The sequence below is a fragment of the Equus caballus genome, chromosome 5 (assembly GCF_041296265.1).
Source record: "Equus caballus isolate H_3958 breed thoroughbred chromosome 5, TB-T2T, whole genome shotgun sequence".
NCBI classification, from domain to species: domain Eukaryota; kingdom Metazoa; phylum Chordata; class Mammalia; order Perissodactyla; family Equidae; genus Equus; species Equus caballus.
In genome coordinates, this window is record NC_091688.1 from 2161490 (window position 1) to 2179606 (window position 18117).

General features: G+C 44.8%; 1 protein-coding gene across 3 annotated transcripts; it reads right to left on the reverse strand.

Annotated features, from left to right (window-relative positions):
• Positions 1 to 10423: 10423 nt before the first annotated feature.
• RAB29 (RAB29, member RAS oncogene family) lies at positions 10424 to 17100 on the reverse strand. Of its 3 annotated transcripts, none has more exons than XM_014739524.3 (6): positions 16924 to 17100; positions 16309 to 16552; positions 14454 to 14525; positions 13587 to 13768; positions 13172 to 13293; positions 10424 to 12884 (listed from the first exon to the last, which is right to left on the reverse strand). In XM_014739524.3, the coding sequence occupies exons 2-6, from the start codon at positions 16430 to 16432 to the stop codon at positions 12773 to 12775; spliced, it is 612 nt and encodes a 203-aa protein (XP_014595010.1). In that variant the 5' UTR covers positions 16433 to 16552; positions 16924 to 17100; the 3' UTR covers positions 10424 to 12772. The 3 variants fall into 3 exon arrangements, with proteins under 3 accessions (XP_014595010.1, XP_001490786.1, XP_070123710.1); XM_001490736.7 differs by having other exon boundaries at positions 16309 to 16448; positions 16924 to 17085; XM_070267609.1 differs by lacking the exon at positions 16924 to 17100 and having other exon boundaries at positions 16309 to 16902.
• Positions 17101 to 18117: the final 1017 nt, after the last annotated feature.

Genomic DNA, 18117 nt, shown 5'->3' on the forward strand with positions numbered 1-18117 from the left:
TCAGTCTTCTCATGTGTAAAATGGAGAGCAATAGTACTTACCTCATTGGGTTATGAGGATTAAATGAGTTGATATACGAAAAGCCTTTAGGACGATCTCTGGCACACAGTAAGCACTACATAAGTATTTGTTAAATTCAGTTTTTAAAAGACCTGATGCCTGGTGGAGGTGGGTGGGGCTGGCTCAAAACTCAAGTCACATAACTTAGGGTTTCTCCGATCGTTTTATTTAAATCCATGAACATTTGCGGGATGCCTAAAACTCTCAAAGGCAGAGCTCAGGATCTCTATGCAAACGGTTAAGGTTTACCCCACCGTGGTAAAACAGACTTCCATCTCTGCCACAGGCAGCCTGTCAGTAGCCAACTGACGGTCCGCTCCACAAACAAACCCACCCACACTGTCTGCCTCCTAAAAGTCCCCGCTGTAAAACCTGGCTTCTCGGAGGGAAGAGAATAGTGCCGTCCACCAGCGAGGCATTAAACAAGTTATCATCTGCCTCTTCCATGTCTCTCTACCCTTTCTCCCCTGAACTTTTTTTTTGTAGTAAAACAATGCATGACATAAAATTCACCATTTTAACCATTTTTAAGTGTATAGTTCAGTGTCATTAAGTACATTCACATTGTTGTACAACCATCACCACCATCCATTTCCAGAACTTTGTCATCTTCCCCAACTCAAACTCTGTACCCATTAAATACTAATTCCCCATTCCCTCTCTCTCCAGCCCTTGGCACCCACCATTCTACTTTCTGTCTTTATGGATTTAATGGCTCTAGGCACCTCCTGTAAGTAGAATCATACAGTATTTGTCCTTTTGTGATTGGCTTATTTCACTTAGCCTAAGGTCTTCTAGATTCATTCATGTTGTAGCATGTATCAAAATTTTCCACCTTTTAAAGGCTGAATTTCATTGCATGTATATACCAGATTTTGTTAACTTATTCAACTGCCAGTGGACACTTGGGCTGCTTCTAGACTTTGGCTATTGTGAATAATGCTGCTATGAACATGGTTGTTCGTAGATATTCAAATCTCTCTTCAAGCTCCTGCTTTCAGTTCTTTGTGGTATACATCCAGAAGTGGGATAGCTGGATCATACGGTAATTCTATTTTTAATTTTTTGAGGACTCTCCATACTATTTTCCACAGCAGCTGCACCATTTGACATTCCCACCAACAGTGCACAAGGGGTCTAGTTTCTCCACATGCTTGCCAACGCTTAGTTTGGCTTTTTTTTGTTTAAACATTGGCACCTGGGCTAACATCTGTTGCCAATCTTCATTTTTTTCCTTCTTCTTCTTCTCCCCAAAGCCCCCCAGTACATAGTTGTATATTCTAGTTGTAGGTCCTTCTGGTTGTGGTATGTGGGACGCCGCCTCAGCGTGGCCTGATGAGCAGTGCTGGGTCCACACCCAGGATCCGAACCAAGGAAACCCTGGGCCCCAGAAGTGGAGTGCCTGAATTTAACCACTCTGCCACGGGGCTGGCCCCCCTATTTTGGCTTTTTGATGTAGCCCTCCTAATGGATGACCAAATATGTTTTGACTAAGTATATTGTCATTCATATTATTGTCAAAATGCCAGTGCAGAGACTGGGGTGGTGCAGTGGTCACGGATGACTTCGTTGGAGGCTATTTTATCAGGACAGATTGCTATCATTTTACCAAATACCGTTATTTGGTATTGTGAGATGAGGCAGAGGAGTCCTTGTTATTCACTTATTAGGGAATGAAAGGAACTGGCCATAGTCAACATGTCCAGGCAGGTGGAGAGTTCAGAACAGGTCTCCCAGGCCTCGGCCTTCTGGTTTAGTTCAAGGCCAATATACAGATGGCCACTGAATGAAGGCCCCTCTTCCTAGACGAGGGTCATACCCTGCCTCTCTCCTCACCTCAGCTGCAGCTAACATCTTCCCTCCACTTGCTCATTTCTTCACTCAGTATTTCAACAAATGCTGTCTCTTAGGAGGGAAGTAACTTAGGCTTGAACTTCTAGCTTACTTTTTAGAGGACAAGTACACAGTTATGCCTTCACGAGCCCCAGCACTGTCTCCCTGGCTGCCAAGAGAACCTGGAGTGCAGTCTCCACCGTCCGTTCCTTCTAGCCTCTCCCCAAACGATCTGCCCTGGGCACCTGTCTCCACCACAACCAGTTTGTTGGAAACTGAAGAAAAACACTGATCATATGATAGGTCAGAAGCACTGTCAGATAACCCTGAAGGGACAATATATGCAATAAAAGTACGAGAAACTATGAAAACAAAAAAGGCCCAGGAGACAGCAAAGGCAGATATTCCTTTTCCCTGGAAATGAGGTTTAATGGCCTTTTAAACCCCATGCTTCATATCCCCTATGATTTTAGTTATATTTTGAGAAGTAGCCTTTTCCTTCTCCCGTGCATTTGTTAAAGACAATTAGAAGTGGCAGTGCTGAGGTGGCAGGACTGATGTCTCTTACATATCCCAAACAAAGACCCATTTCCTTCAAGGCAATGCTACAGTAGCTGGGAGCTTTATAAAAGTTTTTGAGCACTTACTCTGTGCTGGGCACTTCCAGTTCTGTGACCTCGTGAAAGTCAGCCAACCAGGTCTAAAGACAGACACTGCTTCTACCAAATACAGGGGCACAGAAAGGTACCTGTTTTTGAAGACCCTGCTAGGAAGTTAAAGAAAGCGACTCCCAGGCTTTTCTTTTCTTTTTTTTAACTTCTACTACACTCATAAGAAACGATGGGACAGGGGCCGGCCCGGTGGCGCAGCGGTTAAGTTAGCACGTTCTGCTTGGGTGGGCTGGGGTTTGCTGGTTTAGATCCCGGGTGCGGACATGGCACCGCTTGTCAAGCCATGCTGTGGCAGGCATCCCACATGTAAAGTAGAGGAAGATGGGCACGGATGTTAGCTCAGGGCCAGTCTTCCTCAGCAAAAAGAGGAGGATTGGCGGCAGATGTTAGCTCAGGGCTAATCTCCCTCAAAAAAAAAAAAAAAGAAAGAAACGATGGAACAGAAGAGCTGTATGTCTGATGAGTGTTTCTGCAACCGCAGAGGCCAACCAGCCTGCTTGGAGAGAGGTTCATCGTTAAGGAGAATGCCCCCTTGCCCTTAGGTCACAGCCAGAAAAAGTCAACTTAAACTTTTAAATTCATTTTCTCAAGTGTATATTTCTGCTGCTCCAGACTTCCATCTTCCTCTACTTTTTTTTTTTTCCCCCAAGGATTGGCACCTGGGCTAACAACTGTTGCCAATCTTTTTTTTTTTCCCTGCTTTATCTCCCCAAACCCCTCCTGTACACAGTTGTATATCTTAGTTGCAGGTCCTTCTAGTTGTGGGATGTGGGATGCCGCCTCAACGTGGCCTGACGAACAGTGCCATGTCCGACGCTCAGGATCCGAACCCTGGGCCACCACAGCAGAGTGCACGAACTTAACCACTCGGCCACGGAGCCGGCCCCTTCCTCTACTTTTAAGGATACCTACTTTTAAGGCTACTAAGAGCTAAGTTTAGGTGGATTTCTGTTTGTTTTAAAAAAGATGTACAAATTGACATCCAGTTTGAATTGAAGAAAAAAACCCCAAAAGACTTACTTGCTATTTTGCTCAACACCAATAAAATCCATAAAATCCCGTGTAACACTGAAGGAGACACAGCCTTACCCACCGAAACCAGCGACAAATATTGTAAAGTGAACACTGCTGAAAGAGGAGGCGCCAGGCTATAACCAGAAGAGCAGTGAACTTGTAATCAGCAATGTCTGCCTTGAGGCACGTGGTTTACTGCCTGGGTGACCTAGAGCAAATTTCAAACTCCTGCGCCTCGGCTCCTGCATCTGTAACATGGGGATGATTATATCAGTCCTCACCTACTTCACAAGGTTGGCACGATAACTAGAAAAAAATGGGCTCACATGTGAAAGCAGATGTACACTGTCAAGCGCTGTGGGAGGCAGATGAGATTACACTGCCTTCACTGAAGGAAAAGCTGCAAATCCAACAGCACACAACAATCCTGGAACCCTGGGAACAGAGTTAAGAAAGACTGCCCACAGTTTATGGATGGAGAAAAGGTGACAGTGAGAAGGGACGGCAGTCATCTTTCAGCACCGTGAATGTTGAAGGTGTTGTCGTTCTTTCTCGACGGTCTCCTAACCAGTCCTCAGACAACTGATCCATTCCAACCATGACTGGCATGGCCGTGACTCCACCAACCTCTGCCAGCCTCTCTGCCTCTCTCTGAGTTCCAGCCAGCATCCCCGCAGCCTAACAGACATTTCTACTTGGATGCCCCAAGCTCGCTTTATCTGTGCCAAACAAATCATCTCCGTACCCACATTCTTCCCAACTCCCCTACTTCTGTCAGCAGGATCTTCTTAACCACCAGAGCTCAAATCTGCGGCGCCTCTGACTCCACCCCCACACCTCACTCTTAGTCTTCAGCGTGGAAACCTCTTGATTCTTTCTTCGTTGCATTTCTCAAATTCACTTTTCACTTGCAATTTCCATTGCCACCATTCAGCTTTTCTTTTCTCCTTTTTTTGGGAATCTGTGGTAGATACAACAGACAATACTACCTTCCTAAAGCACGATGCTTATGTCACTCTTACACTCAAATTTTCAATATGTCCACACAGCTTCCAGAATAGAGTCTAAATGCATTATACTAGCTTTATTTAAGCTACTTCCAGGGAGATTTCTCAAGCACATGTCTCAAGCACATGTCTATGCGTAAAGTCCCTCTACGAACTGGGGAAACTATTTGCAATATTACAACAAAAGGTTAATATCCTTGATATACAAAAAGCTTTTACAAAATCAGTAAGACAACAAAATAACAGATATAGGATACAAACAGGTGATTAACAGAAGAAATAAAAATGACAAATATATTTAAAAATATGCTCACTCAGAGCAAAAGAGAAAATAATTTAAAAAATTTTCACTTCTCAGATTGGTAAAGGTTGGAAACAGTTTTGTTAAGGATACGAATAAACTAGCCCCTCAGACCCTACTGGTGGAGTATATATTGGTATAAACAGTTTGGAGGGGAATTTGGCACATATTTAAACTTGAAGTGTGTATACTATTTGACTCACTTCTAGGAGTTCCTAAAGTTTTCACATGAGTTTATAAATATACAAAGATGTTAGTTTGTGGTACTATTTGTAAGAGAGGAAAAAGAAATAACCCAAATACCACCAATAGATAACTGGTTCCATAAATGATAATACAGCCATACAATCTGATGCAGCAATTAAAAGGAATGAGGTAGAAGTCTGTTCTTACGTGGAGAGATACCCAGGACACATTAAAAAGAAAAAAGCAAGTTGCAGGAAGCCCTATATGAGCCTTTTTTTTTTTAAAGGAAAGGGAGTGAACAGCTGGGACTGTGTATGTAGAGAAAAATCTGGAAGAATATTCAAACTGTTAATCAAGTTATCTTTCAGAGGTGAAATTACAGAAGAATTCTATCTCCTTCTAAAGAAATATCTGTATTATTTGAATTTAAAAAATTTTTATTCTTGGCCCTCCTACCAGCCAGTTGTATGACCCTGGGCCAGTTCAACTCCACTACTCCTCAGCCTTCCTATCTGTGGTAGGCACAGTAACGACCCCCACAGTGTCCATGACCTAATCTCTGAAACCTGTGAATATGCGAGGGGGAATTAAGGTCACTGATCTTGAGTAGGGAAGTTGCCCTGGGTTATCTGGATGGACCTACTGTAATCACAAGGGTCCTTAAAAGTGGGAGAGGGAGGCAGGAAAGGTCAGAGTGATGAGACGTGAGAAAGATTTGACCAGCCATTGCTGGCTGTGGTGATGGAGGAGGGGGCCACGAGCCAAGAAATGTGGGTAGCATTTAGAAGCTAGAAAGGGTAAGAAAATGATTCTTCCTGATAACGTCTAGAAAGGAATGCAGCCCTGCCAATATCTTAATTTTAGCCCACTGAGACCCATTTTGAATCTCTGATCTCCAGAAGTATAAAATTAAAAACTTCTGTTGTTTTAAGCCACAACAACATTATGTTTATGTATTTATTTTTTTAATTTTTCTTTTTTTTGCTGAGGAAGATTGGCCCTGTGCTAACATCTATTGCCAATCTTCCTCTTTTTTTTTCCCTTCCCAAAGCCCCAGTACATAGTTGTATATCCTAGTTGTACGTCCTTCTAGTTCTTCTATGTGGGACGCTGCCACAGCATGGCTTGATGAGAGGTGTGTAGGTCTGTGTCCGGGATCAGAACTGGTGAACCACAGGCCCCCAAAGGGGAGCACATGAACATAACCGCTAAGCCACCAGGCCAGCCCTGTATTTTTCAATAAGAAAAAAGATTTTGGGGGCTTGCCCTGTGGGCAGCGGCTAAGTTTGCATGCTCCTCTTCGGTGGCCCTGGGTTCGTTGTTCGGGTCCCGGGTGTGGACCTATGCGCTATTTGTCAGGCTATGCTGTGGCAGGCATCCCACATATAAAGTAGAGGAAGATGGGCATTGGATGTTAGCTCAGGGCCAGTCTTCCTCAGCAAAAAGAGGAAGATTGATGGCAGATGTTAGCTCGGGGCTAATCTTCCTCAAAGAAAAACAAAAAGATTTTTAAAAATTAAGCCCTTTAGTAGTTCTCCGCTACGAGATGAAGTTCAAATGCTTCAGCATGGCATACAGGGCTCTCTGTGATTTGGCCCCATCTCCAACCTTATTTTCTCAGCTGTCCCTTCCTCCACCCGCCGCCAGCTCCAGCCATTATGAACATGCACTGTTCTCTGAGCAAGCTCCGCTGTTTATTGCACGCCTCCATGCCTTTATTCACTTTATTCTGTCTAACATGCGTTTCCTCCTGTAGTCTTTCAGTTGGCAACTCTTATCCAGTTTGGGTGCCCTCTCTTTCGTGAGGCTTTTCCTGGCTCCCTCCTTGGCCTCCATTACTACAAGAAGCAGACAGCAGTCCCTGCAGCAAGACGCGGTCCTTTTACGTGCTGGCTCCCTTTTGGACTGCCATTCCTGGACAGGAAGCTTCTCTGCCCCAGGCCTTCATCCTTCGCATCTAACAAAGTCCCTGGTACACGGTTTTTACGCCACTATTGGTTAAATCAATTAACGACCTACACAATCTGTCAACAGTCTTTCTAACCTTATTTCCCACTGCTCTACAACACGAGCCTTTTGGTCTACTGGCTACTTCCCAAACTGCGTAAGAATTCTGAACTCCCTTTCTCCCCACCCTGAAATACTATCCCACCTCTTTCTCAATTTGTATCCATCCCAAATCCTACTTCCTTTTAAGAAACGTTTCTTGACCTCCTTGTCCTTTGAACTTCTAGGGCATGGATCTTCACACCCCAGCCCTACTGCAATACTGGATACATAAAAGCTATGTAATTGAAAATGGTTTAAGTGTGAATGCAATGTGAGAAAAAAACGTATGCATTAAAAAAAACGACTGAAAACAAATTTATCGAAATGTAAATAGAGGTTTTGTTTGGGTTGTGGGGCTGTGGGTGGTTTGGACTTTTCTTCTTTTCTCCATCTTCCTTCATGAGTAGATTTAAAATTTTTCATTATAAAAGTATTAGAAAACCTGTATACCCATTTAATAAATTACTCTGTTTCCATCATACTGAAAATCTGTTATATGAAAAACTTCAAGGATGCCATCACCAACACACACACATACAAAATGGGAGCCAGTGTATCGTAGCAAAGAGCCCAGTTTCTGGAGTCTCACTGCCTAAGGCTAAAATCAGTTTGCCACTTGCTGTCTGTCTGAACTTGAGCAAAGCTGTAATTTTTTGTGCCTGAGTTTCCTATATTATATATACACATTACAAATATATATATATAAACACATAAAATAGGGTCTTTGTGAAAAGAAAAATAATGGATGTGAAGTGTTTAGGAGAATACTTGGCTTATAGAAACACTCAGATGTTAGCTACCGCCAGCAACAGGTGAAGATGGAATGGATGTTAAAAGCCCTGTGCTTGCAAACAAGACAACTGATATTCAAAAGGAAATGACAGCCACGGCATTGGGGTGACACATCTTAGTAAGTGGAACTTCTCAATTACAGCTCTTGGGATATATCTGCATTGTATGCTATTCAAACTGCACTTAGTTTGGCCCCAAATTTTAATTACACGCATGTCTCTACTCCATGCATGAACAGGCCTTAAAAAAATCTAACACAAACCAAGAGTTTCAAACCCAAGAGGGGTTAGTTCTGTTTCTCTAAATGCTTATTTTCTAAAATAGGTTTTTCAGGTCAAATGTTTCTCAGAAACCTAAATGACAGAATGCAGACGGGGAATCAGAAGGGTTGCAGTAGTGTCTCGGGCTTTATTACAAATTCCCCTGGCTGCCTTTCAGTCAGTCAAATTCTTTTTCTTTTTCTTTTCTTTTTTTGAGGAAGATTAGCTCTGAGCTAACATCTGCCACCAATCCTCCTCTTTTTGCTGAGGAAGACTGGCCCTGAGCTAACTCCGGGCCCATCTTCCTCTACTTTATGTGGGACGCCTGCCACAGCATGGCTTGACAAGCAGTGTGTCAGTCCACACCCAGGATCCAAACCGGCGAACCCTGGGCTGCTGAAGCAGAACATGCGCACTTAACCGCTGCACCACGGGGCCGGCCCTCAGTCAGTCAAATTCTGAGACACTGGTTGCCTCAAACATAAAATAGGAAGAACTGTTTTCTTTCTTATTTCCAAGACAGTGTAAGAAGCATACACAACTCACAGATCTGAGGGAAGTTTATACAAATTCAGATATTGGTATCCAGTGCTGCTAGGCTGCCCTTCTCATCTCATGACAACTCATAAAAAGCTGACTGGCTGCCTTCTTCTTCTTATTCCCATTAACATGTAGTTAGTTAGTTCCTAATCAGACGGGCTTTGAGTGTGAATCAAATTAAATTAGCGTGTGCAGAAAAGGCATCAAAACGTACCCTCACACAGTAAAGGACTGTTAAGAGCACGTGACGGTTAATTTTATGTCAACTTGACTGGGTCATGGGGTATTTGGTCAAACAGTATTCTGGGTGTTTCTGTGAGGGTGTTCTGGATGAGATTAACACTTAAATTGGTAGACTAAGTAAATCAGATTGCCCTCCCTAATGTGTGTGGGCCTCATCCAATCAGTTGAAGGCCTAAACAGAACAAAAGGTTGACCCTCTCTTGAGTAATTCTCCTGCCTGACGGCCTCTGAACCAGAATGTCTGCTCTTCCAGCCTGCTAACCTTGGGACCTGAACTGGGACATCAGCTCTGCAGATTTTGGACTTTCCAGCCTCCATAATTGCATGAGCCAATTCCTTATGATAAATCCCTTTACATATATGCATATCCTACTAGTTCTGTTTCCCTGGAGAACCCTAATACAGAGCAATTCCATTATCAGACTGAAATTCTGCAGATGGAACTCGAGAGAATTCAGATTATGCTTGAAAGCCAAAGGGAAGGCAGGTTTTTTTCTAACAACAACAAAGGTCATATGTAGCTACATTCTCAAGTCTCTGGTATTTATGGCCGAATCAAAAATACACGTAGCGTCTTTTCCAACCCTGCCACTCTCTGTGGCTTCCCACCTGGCCCAGCCTGCAGCTTTGGGATCGTTCAGCTTTAATAAATGAGTCACTTTCACAGCTGAGGACTTTTCCCATCCATAGCGACCCAAAATGGGCGGGGGGCAAAGGGGACTGCGGTCTGTTTCCTCGGGCAATCAGCTCACTGGATTTTACAAAATACCACGGAGATTTTCACATCTTCTAACCACGGCCTTAGATCAAGTCAAAAGCAGGCCACTGCCTACAAAAGGACGACGACAGGCAGGAAACGTCTCATGTCAGCTGGGACAGTGTCCTGAGGACAGAAGACGAACCACCTAAAGAAAAGAGTTAAATCTGGAGAAAATAGGAAAAAAACGCAGAACCATAGCATACTTTACCAATAGCTAGGGAAAGTGAATTAGCAATATCTCTTGGAGTAATTTTGGCTCATTAGCAGTGACAAAAGAGCAAACCATCACTTACTGCTGAGGAGGCTTCCTTGACCTGTGGTCTCTTTTTCCCTGCTTGTTTGGTCACTCAGCTGTTCTGTTCAGAGAAGAAAGCCAGGGCAGTCACAGTCCCACAGCTCTGTTCTCAGCCCTTCCTTGGCTCTCTCACAACCTCAGACCTTGAGTCTGCAGGGAACGCTTATGTTTTCTTTTTGGCCGTAGACCAGCTGAGTGGTTGGAGGGGCGTCTTGTCTCAAACACGGAAAATTCTCTAGGAAAGGGCCACAACAATATCCAAGTTCCAAAAAATTCTGTGTAAGAGGTAGCACCCAAATGATAGGATACAATTATTTTTAGTATAATCACATTTCTAATCATGTAAATATTTTCTCCTTCCTCATCTTTGCTTTCCCTTTTCTTTATGGATAGAAACGCAGAGAGGAATTAGTTATATTTCAACTTCTTCTTTAATTAATCTCAGGCCTCTAATGTTCACCAATCAGGAGAGAAAACCCAGAACGGCTGGCAGGCCAGTGTCTAGCAATGCTTGAAAAAGCAGGTATACCCTGACTCAGCATATGGGAAAAGAAGGCATGTTCAGTTTTTTTTAAATAGTCATACTTCCAAGCAGTATTTGGGGTGTTACATCAAGTACAGAATTCGTATTAGACAATTGGTACTAGTAAATTAACAGATAAACGGAATAACATTTACCTTCATTTTTTTGGTATTTAAAAAATAGTCTCCATTTCTGCAATATTCTTGAAGTATCAGTGTAAAATAACACTTTAACTCACATTAAAGGCCAATAACTACCAGGAATATCAAGATTGATTTCCCATTTATTTGTGATTTTGCAGGGGTTCAAACCAGTGAATAAAAATCAATTTTCTTGGGGCCGGCCCCATGGCCGAGTGGTTAAGTTTGCACGCTCCGCTGCAGGCAGCCCAGTGTTTCGTTGGTTTGAATCCTGGGCGCAGACATGGCACTGCTCATCAGGCCATGCTGAGGCAGCGTCCCACATGCCACAACTAGAAGGACCCACAACGAAGAATATACAACTATGTACCAGGGGGCTTTGGTGAGAACAAGGAAAAAATAAAATCTTTAATAAAAAAAAAATCAATTTTCTTTTCATATAAAGGGAATTTGTTACTCCACTATTATCTTCAGAATCACTGTAATAAAAACCCTACCTGAAAAGGGGAATACAAAAAGGAGCTTCAAGTTCTCAAAAAGCTGTGCAAAAGGTCTAATAATTGACATTAAAAACAAACCAACCACTGAAGGACTGGCTCCCATTCTCGTTCTGATATTTTGCCTCTGCTCTCTCTCTCAGGACAGTGGTTTCAAAGCCCATTGTGGGTCAGAATCACCTGAATTGCTAACAGAGCTTACAGAAGCCCAGGATCGCTGAAACAGAAAAAGCCTGCTCTCGCATCTTCACCGAGTTCTCCAGCGAAGGTTTCCAAACCAGGCTGATCAGAATCACCTGAGAAGCTTTGAAAAACAGCAACCACCACAAATTCCCAGGCTTCGCTCCGGGGAATTTTGATTCAGGAGGTTTGAGGTTGGGACCCAGAATCTTAAAACCTTTTATTTTTTAATTTTTTAACAAACTTCCCAGGTGGTTCTGATCAGTCAGATTTGGGAACACTGATTTAGGACACTTATTTAGAAAAGTGTCTCTCAAAGAACTCGAGGCCTCTGAGTTCACTGAGAATGTTCCTAACTTTGGGTAGGTTATAAATCACCATCCTGTGAGAATTAAAATTAATTCTGTCTAGAAATGATTCGAAACTAAAAATCCTACCCGATTTAGCACTTAAATTACCTAATGATTTTCTGTCTATCGCCTCTCCACCCCCAGGCGCAGGTCTGTACATAACACTGGTTTCCCATGGCTGTTAAGTGTTAGCCATCCAAAGTACTCACAAGCAAGTTGCCTCATGGGATTTTGTTCTGTTAACCTCTCCCTCCTCTTCCACTCAGACTCCCAGAGCTGCGAGGAACAGACCTATTTCAGGGCATCACAGCCGACCGCGGTCACTTGCAGCATTATGCATCAAGACATCCCCCCAGGAACACCCGTGGGAGGGAGACACTAGAAAAGCCTAACGTGAGAATTTCTTTCTTTGGGGAAAGAAATGCTCTCATTACATATGATAGATAGTCTTGACTACTCTTGAAGAGAAGACAAGAGAAAGCTAATTGTGACTTTAGAAGCTTCAAAAATACAGTGACTTTTCGGTCACCTCCGGTAGTCCAAACCCAAAGACATGCAGCCCCTCTCCTTCTGCATCTCAGAATCAGATGTTTGAATTGAAAGTCCAAGACAGAAAGGATCTGAAAGCAATGAACTACAAGGAATTTGGCAAATGGCTTTTGATCTCATTTTCCTTGCGATCTGAAGTCACATCAGACTGAGAAATCAACATACATCAAAAGGAAAAATAAGCTCAAAAGCAGGTCAGCGTTATGATCCTTAAAACAAAGATGCTGATTTCTAATCCTTCCCACAAATCCCACATCACAAATTGAGAGATGAGACAACGATCTTTCTTATCCAGAAGGCACTAACTGGGCCACATGAGCCAGCAGCAAGTGAGAACCAACTTGCAGGAGATGCAGAAATGCACCTGGCTCCCAGGTGTCTTCTCTCAGTGATGATGGCCCTCCTCACTGAAGAGTGAGCAAGAGACAGTTCAAATGTACTGAATAAAATTGCTGGGTGGGCGGCCAAAGGGAAGAGATGAAAGACCTCCTAGAACTGGGAGGGAAAACAAGCCAAACACTATTAGCAGCAGGCCCAGGGGGAGGACGGCTTGGTTTTCAGGTTGATGTAGTCCCCTTGGGTGGACGAAGACACATCTTCTCTGGAATTGCTCATCATCTTTTCAATGAGGACTCTAAAAAACAAATAAAAATAAGGCTGAGAAGGTAGATGGAGGAAAGGGAGAAATGGCGGACACTATCTTATCAGCAGATGGCATTCAGTAAAGCCACAAGGTTTAAATGCCCCATTGTCCCCAGTTATCTCTGGAGAGAATACAGCATCCCTGACCTTCAGAAGCTGGTATTCTGGTGACTCGGTCTCCTCTTGTTTGCTCACAAAAAAGAAAAGACAGTCCAAGGCATGGCAGTGGCAGGTGGGTAAACCTATGTGTCTATCCCCAGAACAGCATATGCTACTCACCTCATGGCCTCATTAATATTTTTGTTCTCCTTGACTGATGTTTCTGTCCAACCTGTGAAACCGTTCTCTTTACTGAATCGGTCAACCTGGTCTCGGCTCACTGCCCAAGGGGACAGATCACACTGGCAAAGAGAATAAATAAAAGGCGATCTCTTAACCTTCTGGAAAGAGGAACATGGCTCAGATACTTGCAGATTTCAAACACTTCCACTCATGGTGAAGAACACCAGCATCTAGAAATCCGCAGTCAACATTCTTCCCAAAGAAAGTCTCAACATTCCTTGAAAAGAGGTAGAGATGATTTTTCCAACATGAGAAGGGAAAGTGGATGCCCAGAATCAGAGAGCATTTTAGATACGGTTACTCTCTGCCCACAGACAAAGGCCAGGGGTCATTTCCTGGAATGACCACATACCTTGTTCGCCAAGAGCAGGCAGGGCACGGGCTCTCCATTAGGCAGCGTGAGCTTGCTGTCCAGGTCCTGTTTCCATCTCTGGCTGTTGCTAAAGGTAGTGGCATTGGTAACATCAAACATAATAACACAGGCAGAGGCATCCCGATAGTACAGGCGTGTCATAGAAGTGAAACGCTCCTGCCCTGGGAAGAAAGGAGAGTTCTCAAGGTGATCTAAGACCAGGCTCAGAACCTGACACCCTGCCCTTTCTACCTTCATTGGGGGGGGGGGGGGGTAAGGCCTAGTGGCTGAGTCCAGCTTCTGCACCCAGACGGCCCAATTCCAAACCCCTGCTCTGTCATGTACCACCCATATGACTTTGGACAAGTCAAGCTCTCAGTGCTTAGATTCCTCATCTGTAAAGTGGGGATAAAAGCAGTAGCTTTTATCATAGGGTTGCTGTGAGGATTAATGAGTCAGTGAATCTAAAATGCTTAGAAAAATGCATGGCATGTAATAAGAGTTAGCTATTATTATGACAGGCTATTTTCTGGGGATCTTGTTTCTCACCAAGGTCAGCTGCAAACCTAGAAAAAGCACCCTCCCCCTGTCGTGGAAGTATCCACCTATGGTCTGGTCACGGTCAACCCACCACCTTGCAGCCGCTCCACCCACACAGAGACTGCTCCACGTTTATTTAGGGCAAAACATCCGCAGAAGACATTGAGAACAGCCCTACATCTATTTAGCGTGTGTATCCTCTGAGCAGCTCCATCATTCCAGCTTCAGAAAAAGAACTTCTGGTTTTGTCGCCCTCCTTGATCTCTGAGAGCTTGCTGGTTAAACCAAAATTTCTTCCCTTGTTCGCATCTAGTCTTCCCAGCCTACCTGCAATATCCCACAGCTGGAGCCGCACCATCTCTGAGTCAGACCACTGGAGAACTTTCAGAGCGAAATCCACTGAAAATGCACATACAATATACTTGAATGAAACTTATCTTTAAAAAATCCATGAAGAAATTCACATCAAATATGCAGTTACAACCCCAGGGACACACAACTCCAATCTCATTTAGTTATTTATTTATTTATTCATCTATTTATTTATTTTTAAGCCCTCGATGGACTGAGATGAGCCCACACTCATGTATTAAGCGTGGGACAGATCATTCATACTCACTCCCTGTAGGATCTCCAGCTTTTACTCTCTTGTCAAACAAATTTACTTGATACTACTTGTCTCCAAGGCTGGGGATAGGAGGGTGAAACTGATTATGAAAACAACGTCCTAAACTCAGGTTAAACAGTTTCTGGGAGATTTAGGGGGTTTTCTCAGGGAAGAAATGAGTAGAAGGGGGAAATGAGGTGTGCTGAGTTTTGCGTCTTCCACATTCAGTTTCACTGCTGGCTTCTAATCCAACACACCCTTGGGAGACTTCTACATCCTCCATAAGGCTGTAGGAATTATCTTGGGCAGGGATGGGATTAAGTGAAGAGGTCCCAGAGCATCGCCAGGAAAAAGACACTGCGTGGATGACGTTTCAATATGCTGGAATCTCCCACCCCATCTGTAGATACTGAGACCCCATGGGTTAAGGCTGAACGAGTATGCCAGGGGAAATGAAAGCTAGGGGAAATTCAAAATAAACACTGACAAAAAATTAGCCAGAGTCATTTTTATTCTCTACTAAAGTAAAACTAGAGCAAGTGCTAGAAATTAATTAGTGGGACACTTTTAAACCAAATCCATGGCATAGGGACCCCCATCTTATTTAGGAGTAGTGGGGGCAGAATGGGCAGGAAACAGTCTTTGAAACGTTAAACCCTCATTTTGCTGGATGTTCTTAAGGAAGATGGCTAATTTTTAAAAATTTCCATAATGAACACCAGCACACATTTTCAAAATTTAACATTACTGCAAGTTTTTTTCCTTAAAAAACATTCTTTTAACAGAGATAAATAAATGTACGGTCCTCTCCCCGTTCACCAGCTCTTCCCAGCTAAGCACCTTCTAATTAAATAAAGGGCATTGCTACTTCTGAAAAAAACAGCTGAGTCCAAACGTGACACTAGGAAAGAAATGAATTAACTCTTGGGGTTCCCTTCCTTCCTTCCCTCCTCAGTTTGAGAGGAAAAGGGGTGGGAAGAATATTTCACATTCTTTGAAGAATTCCCAGGTTGCCTTTATTTAAGCAACCAACAGACAATAAACACACAGCTCATCAGCCCTGGTAAGCATCCCACTGGGTGGCCAAGGGGCTCTCCCATGCAGGCACCCCCATAACAAAGCTGGGATCCTTGAGGCCAGGCTAAACACCATTCTGTTCTTTCAACAGCTGCCTGAACTCCTGAGAGAGGCGGGACGACAGCCCCAGCTGGCACCTCACCAGGGGGTCTCGGCTGCCTCTGCTGAGCGCAGCGATTGGCCGGGACCGCTTGGAAGGTGCAGGAGGACACTCGGGTTCGAAGGGCCCCCCGCAAAAGGCAGCAATTGCTCCTTTTCTCATCGTCCCTTCCCATTTCTCATCTTCACACCTTCGCCCTCTCTCTCCACGCAGTCAGGTCAGGCTGGGAAAACCTAACTGGAGAAACCCAAGAAAGCCATGCCAAACACCCCGCAATGACTCCTCCAGGAGCCGAGACACCTACTTCCTGACCCGAGGAAGGGCGCAAGGACCTGAGACCTCCCGTGCCCGACCCCGCTCGGGGCCTCTGGTCTCCCCGCCCCCACGGCGCGTCTCACCTCCCACCGTGGACTTGTAGTGTTTGCTGAAGCTGTCCTGGGAATAACGCTGCACCAGGGACGTCTTGCCCACCGCGGCGTCCCCCACCACCAGCACTTTGAACAGGTGATCGCGGCTGCCCATGGCTGGCGGGGTGGACCTTTCGGGGAGGCGGGAAGTGGAGGAGGCGTTAATTTTAACCCGTTAGGCTCCGGACCCCTGCAAACTGAAGTTAGGCATCCCCGCCCGCCGGCGTTGGGGCTGCTGTGACGAGAAAGAAAAAGGGAAACTTTGCGCTCCACCTATACGCGCTTCCTCCCCGCGCCGCCGCAGCCTGGGTGGGGGCAGGGCGCGAGCTCCAGGCCGCCTGCTCGCACCTTCTCCCCCTCCCGGCCCGGCTGCCGGGAAACAGGACCAGGCACCTCGGTGCCTCACTCCCCGGGACTTCCCCCGAACCGCTCCAGCGGGCGACTGGGCCCAGGCCAGCTCATTTCACAGTCGGGCCAGAAGATGGGGGCCCGCCCCTATTTGGCACAAACCAAACTCGGGGGAAGGAGGAGCCCACACCCTGACTCCCTGGACCCTGTGCCGCCCCAAGCGGCGCGGTCCCTCCCGCCTTCGTCCGCCCTGCTCACGTGCAGAGTCGCGCGCCGCACTACATTTTCCACTTCACCTCGTAGGCAAGGGAACCAGCCCAGTGTGGGGACTCGTCCGCGAGGGCTCCTGGGAAATGTAGTTTCTGCACTATTTTAAAAAATCTACAATTGTAGTTTCAAGGCTTTCAAACTCCTTCAACCGTCCAGAATCTTATTGTTAAATAATTCTAGAATAGGAAAGATCGTCCAGAGGCGATTTGTTCGACATGATCTCACCTGCCTAAATCCATTCCAAATAGATTTCTCATTGTCTTTTGAAGGTTTTATGGAGCTAAGATTAAAAATTATTCCATAGATTGCATAAAGTATTCCACTAATAAAAGCTGAAGCCTCGTCCCTCATGCTCCAGATGTCCATTTCCTAGTCCTTCAATTACATAGGCAAACCTAGGATCTTGTGAACATGCTGAAGGCTGGCTCTTATATTTCCTATATGACCCAGTATCTCTCAAGTTCAGGGACACTTGCCCAAGAGACTGACCCTTAAAAAACCCATGCCATTGAATGGCAGCTATGAACATTTAATAACCAGCCACAGCAGTGAAAATAGTAAACAAGAACCAGTTCCTGGTTCTCACTTCCACTATCTCTACTCTCGATACACTAGTCATGTATCAGTTGAGCTGGAAGCCAGTTGCAGTACACTGGGAGTCCTCCTCGAGGTGTTGCTGCTGTTGCTCATGAGTGATGATTAAACTTGCAAATAATTTTAATTTTTCAACCTGTAACTTTTCTGACCTGCCTGTCCTTTAGGTAGGAGTTAATGGGACATGAGCTTCATGGCAAGCAAAATAAGCTCTATTTTCTGTGCTTTTCCCAGGAATAGAAGAGAAAGCAGCAGGGCCTTGGGAAAACCCGGGTCTCTGGATAGAGTGGCCACCACTTACATCCCGTGAGGAAAGAACGTCAGCAAGGTTCCCAACTTATTTAGCCCAAAATGTTTGTTCCCCCGGTACAGGAGGTCAGGCTACCGTACTCATCTTTCAGGATGTCTCAGACCCCTTTCCAATGGTCTTTTCTCCATTCTCGTTGGCTTTGACGTAGTTGACCACTCCTTGAAACTTATTTCTCACGTGGCTTCTGTGACACTGTTCTTCCCTGCTCTCCTCCTGCCTCTGTGATGCTCACCTTTTTCTTTCGTGATTTCTTTCCATGCCATCACCCCCTAAGGGAG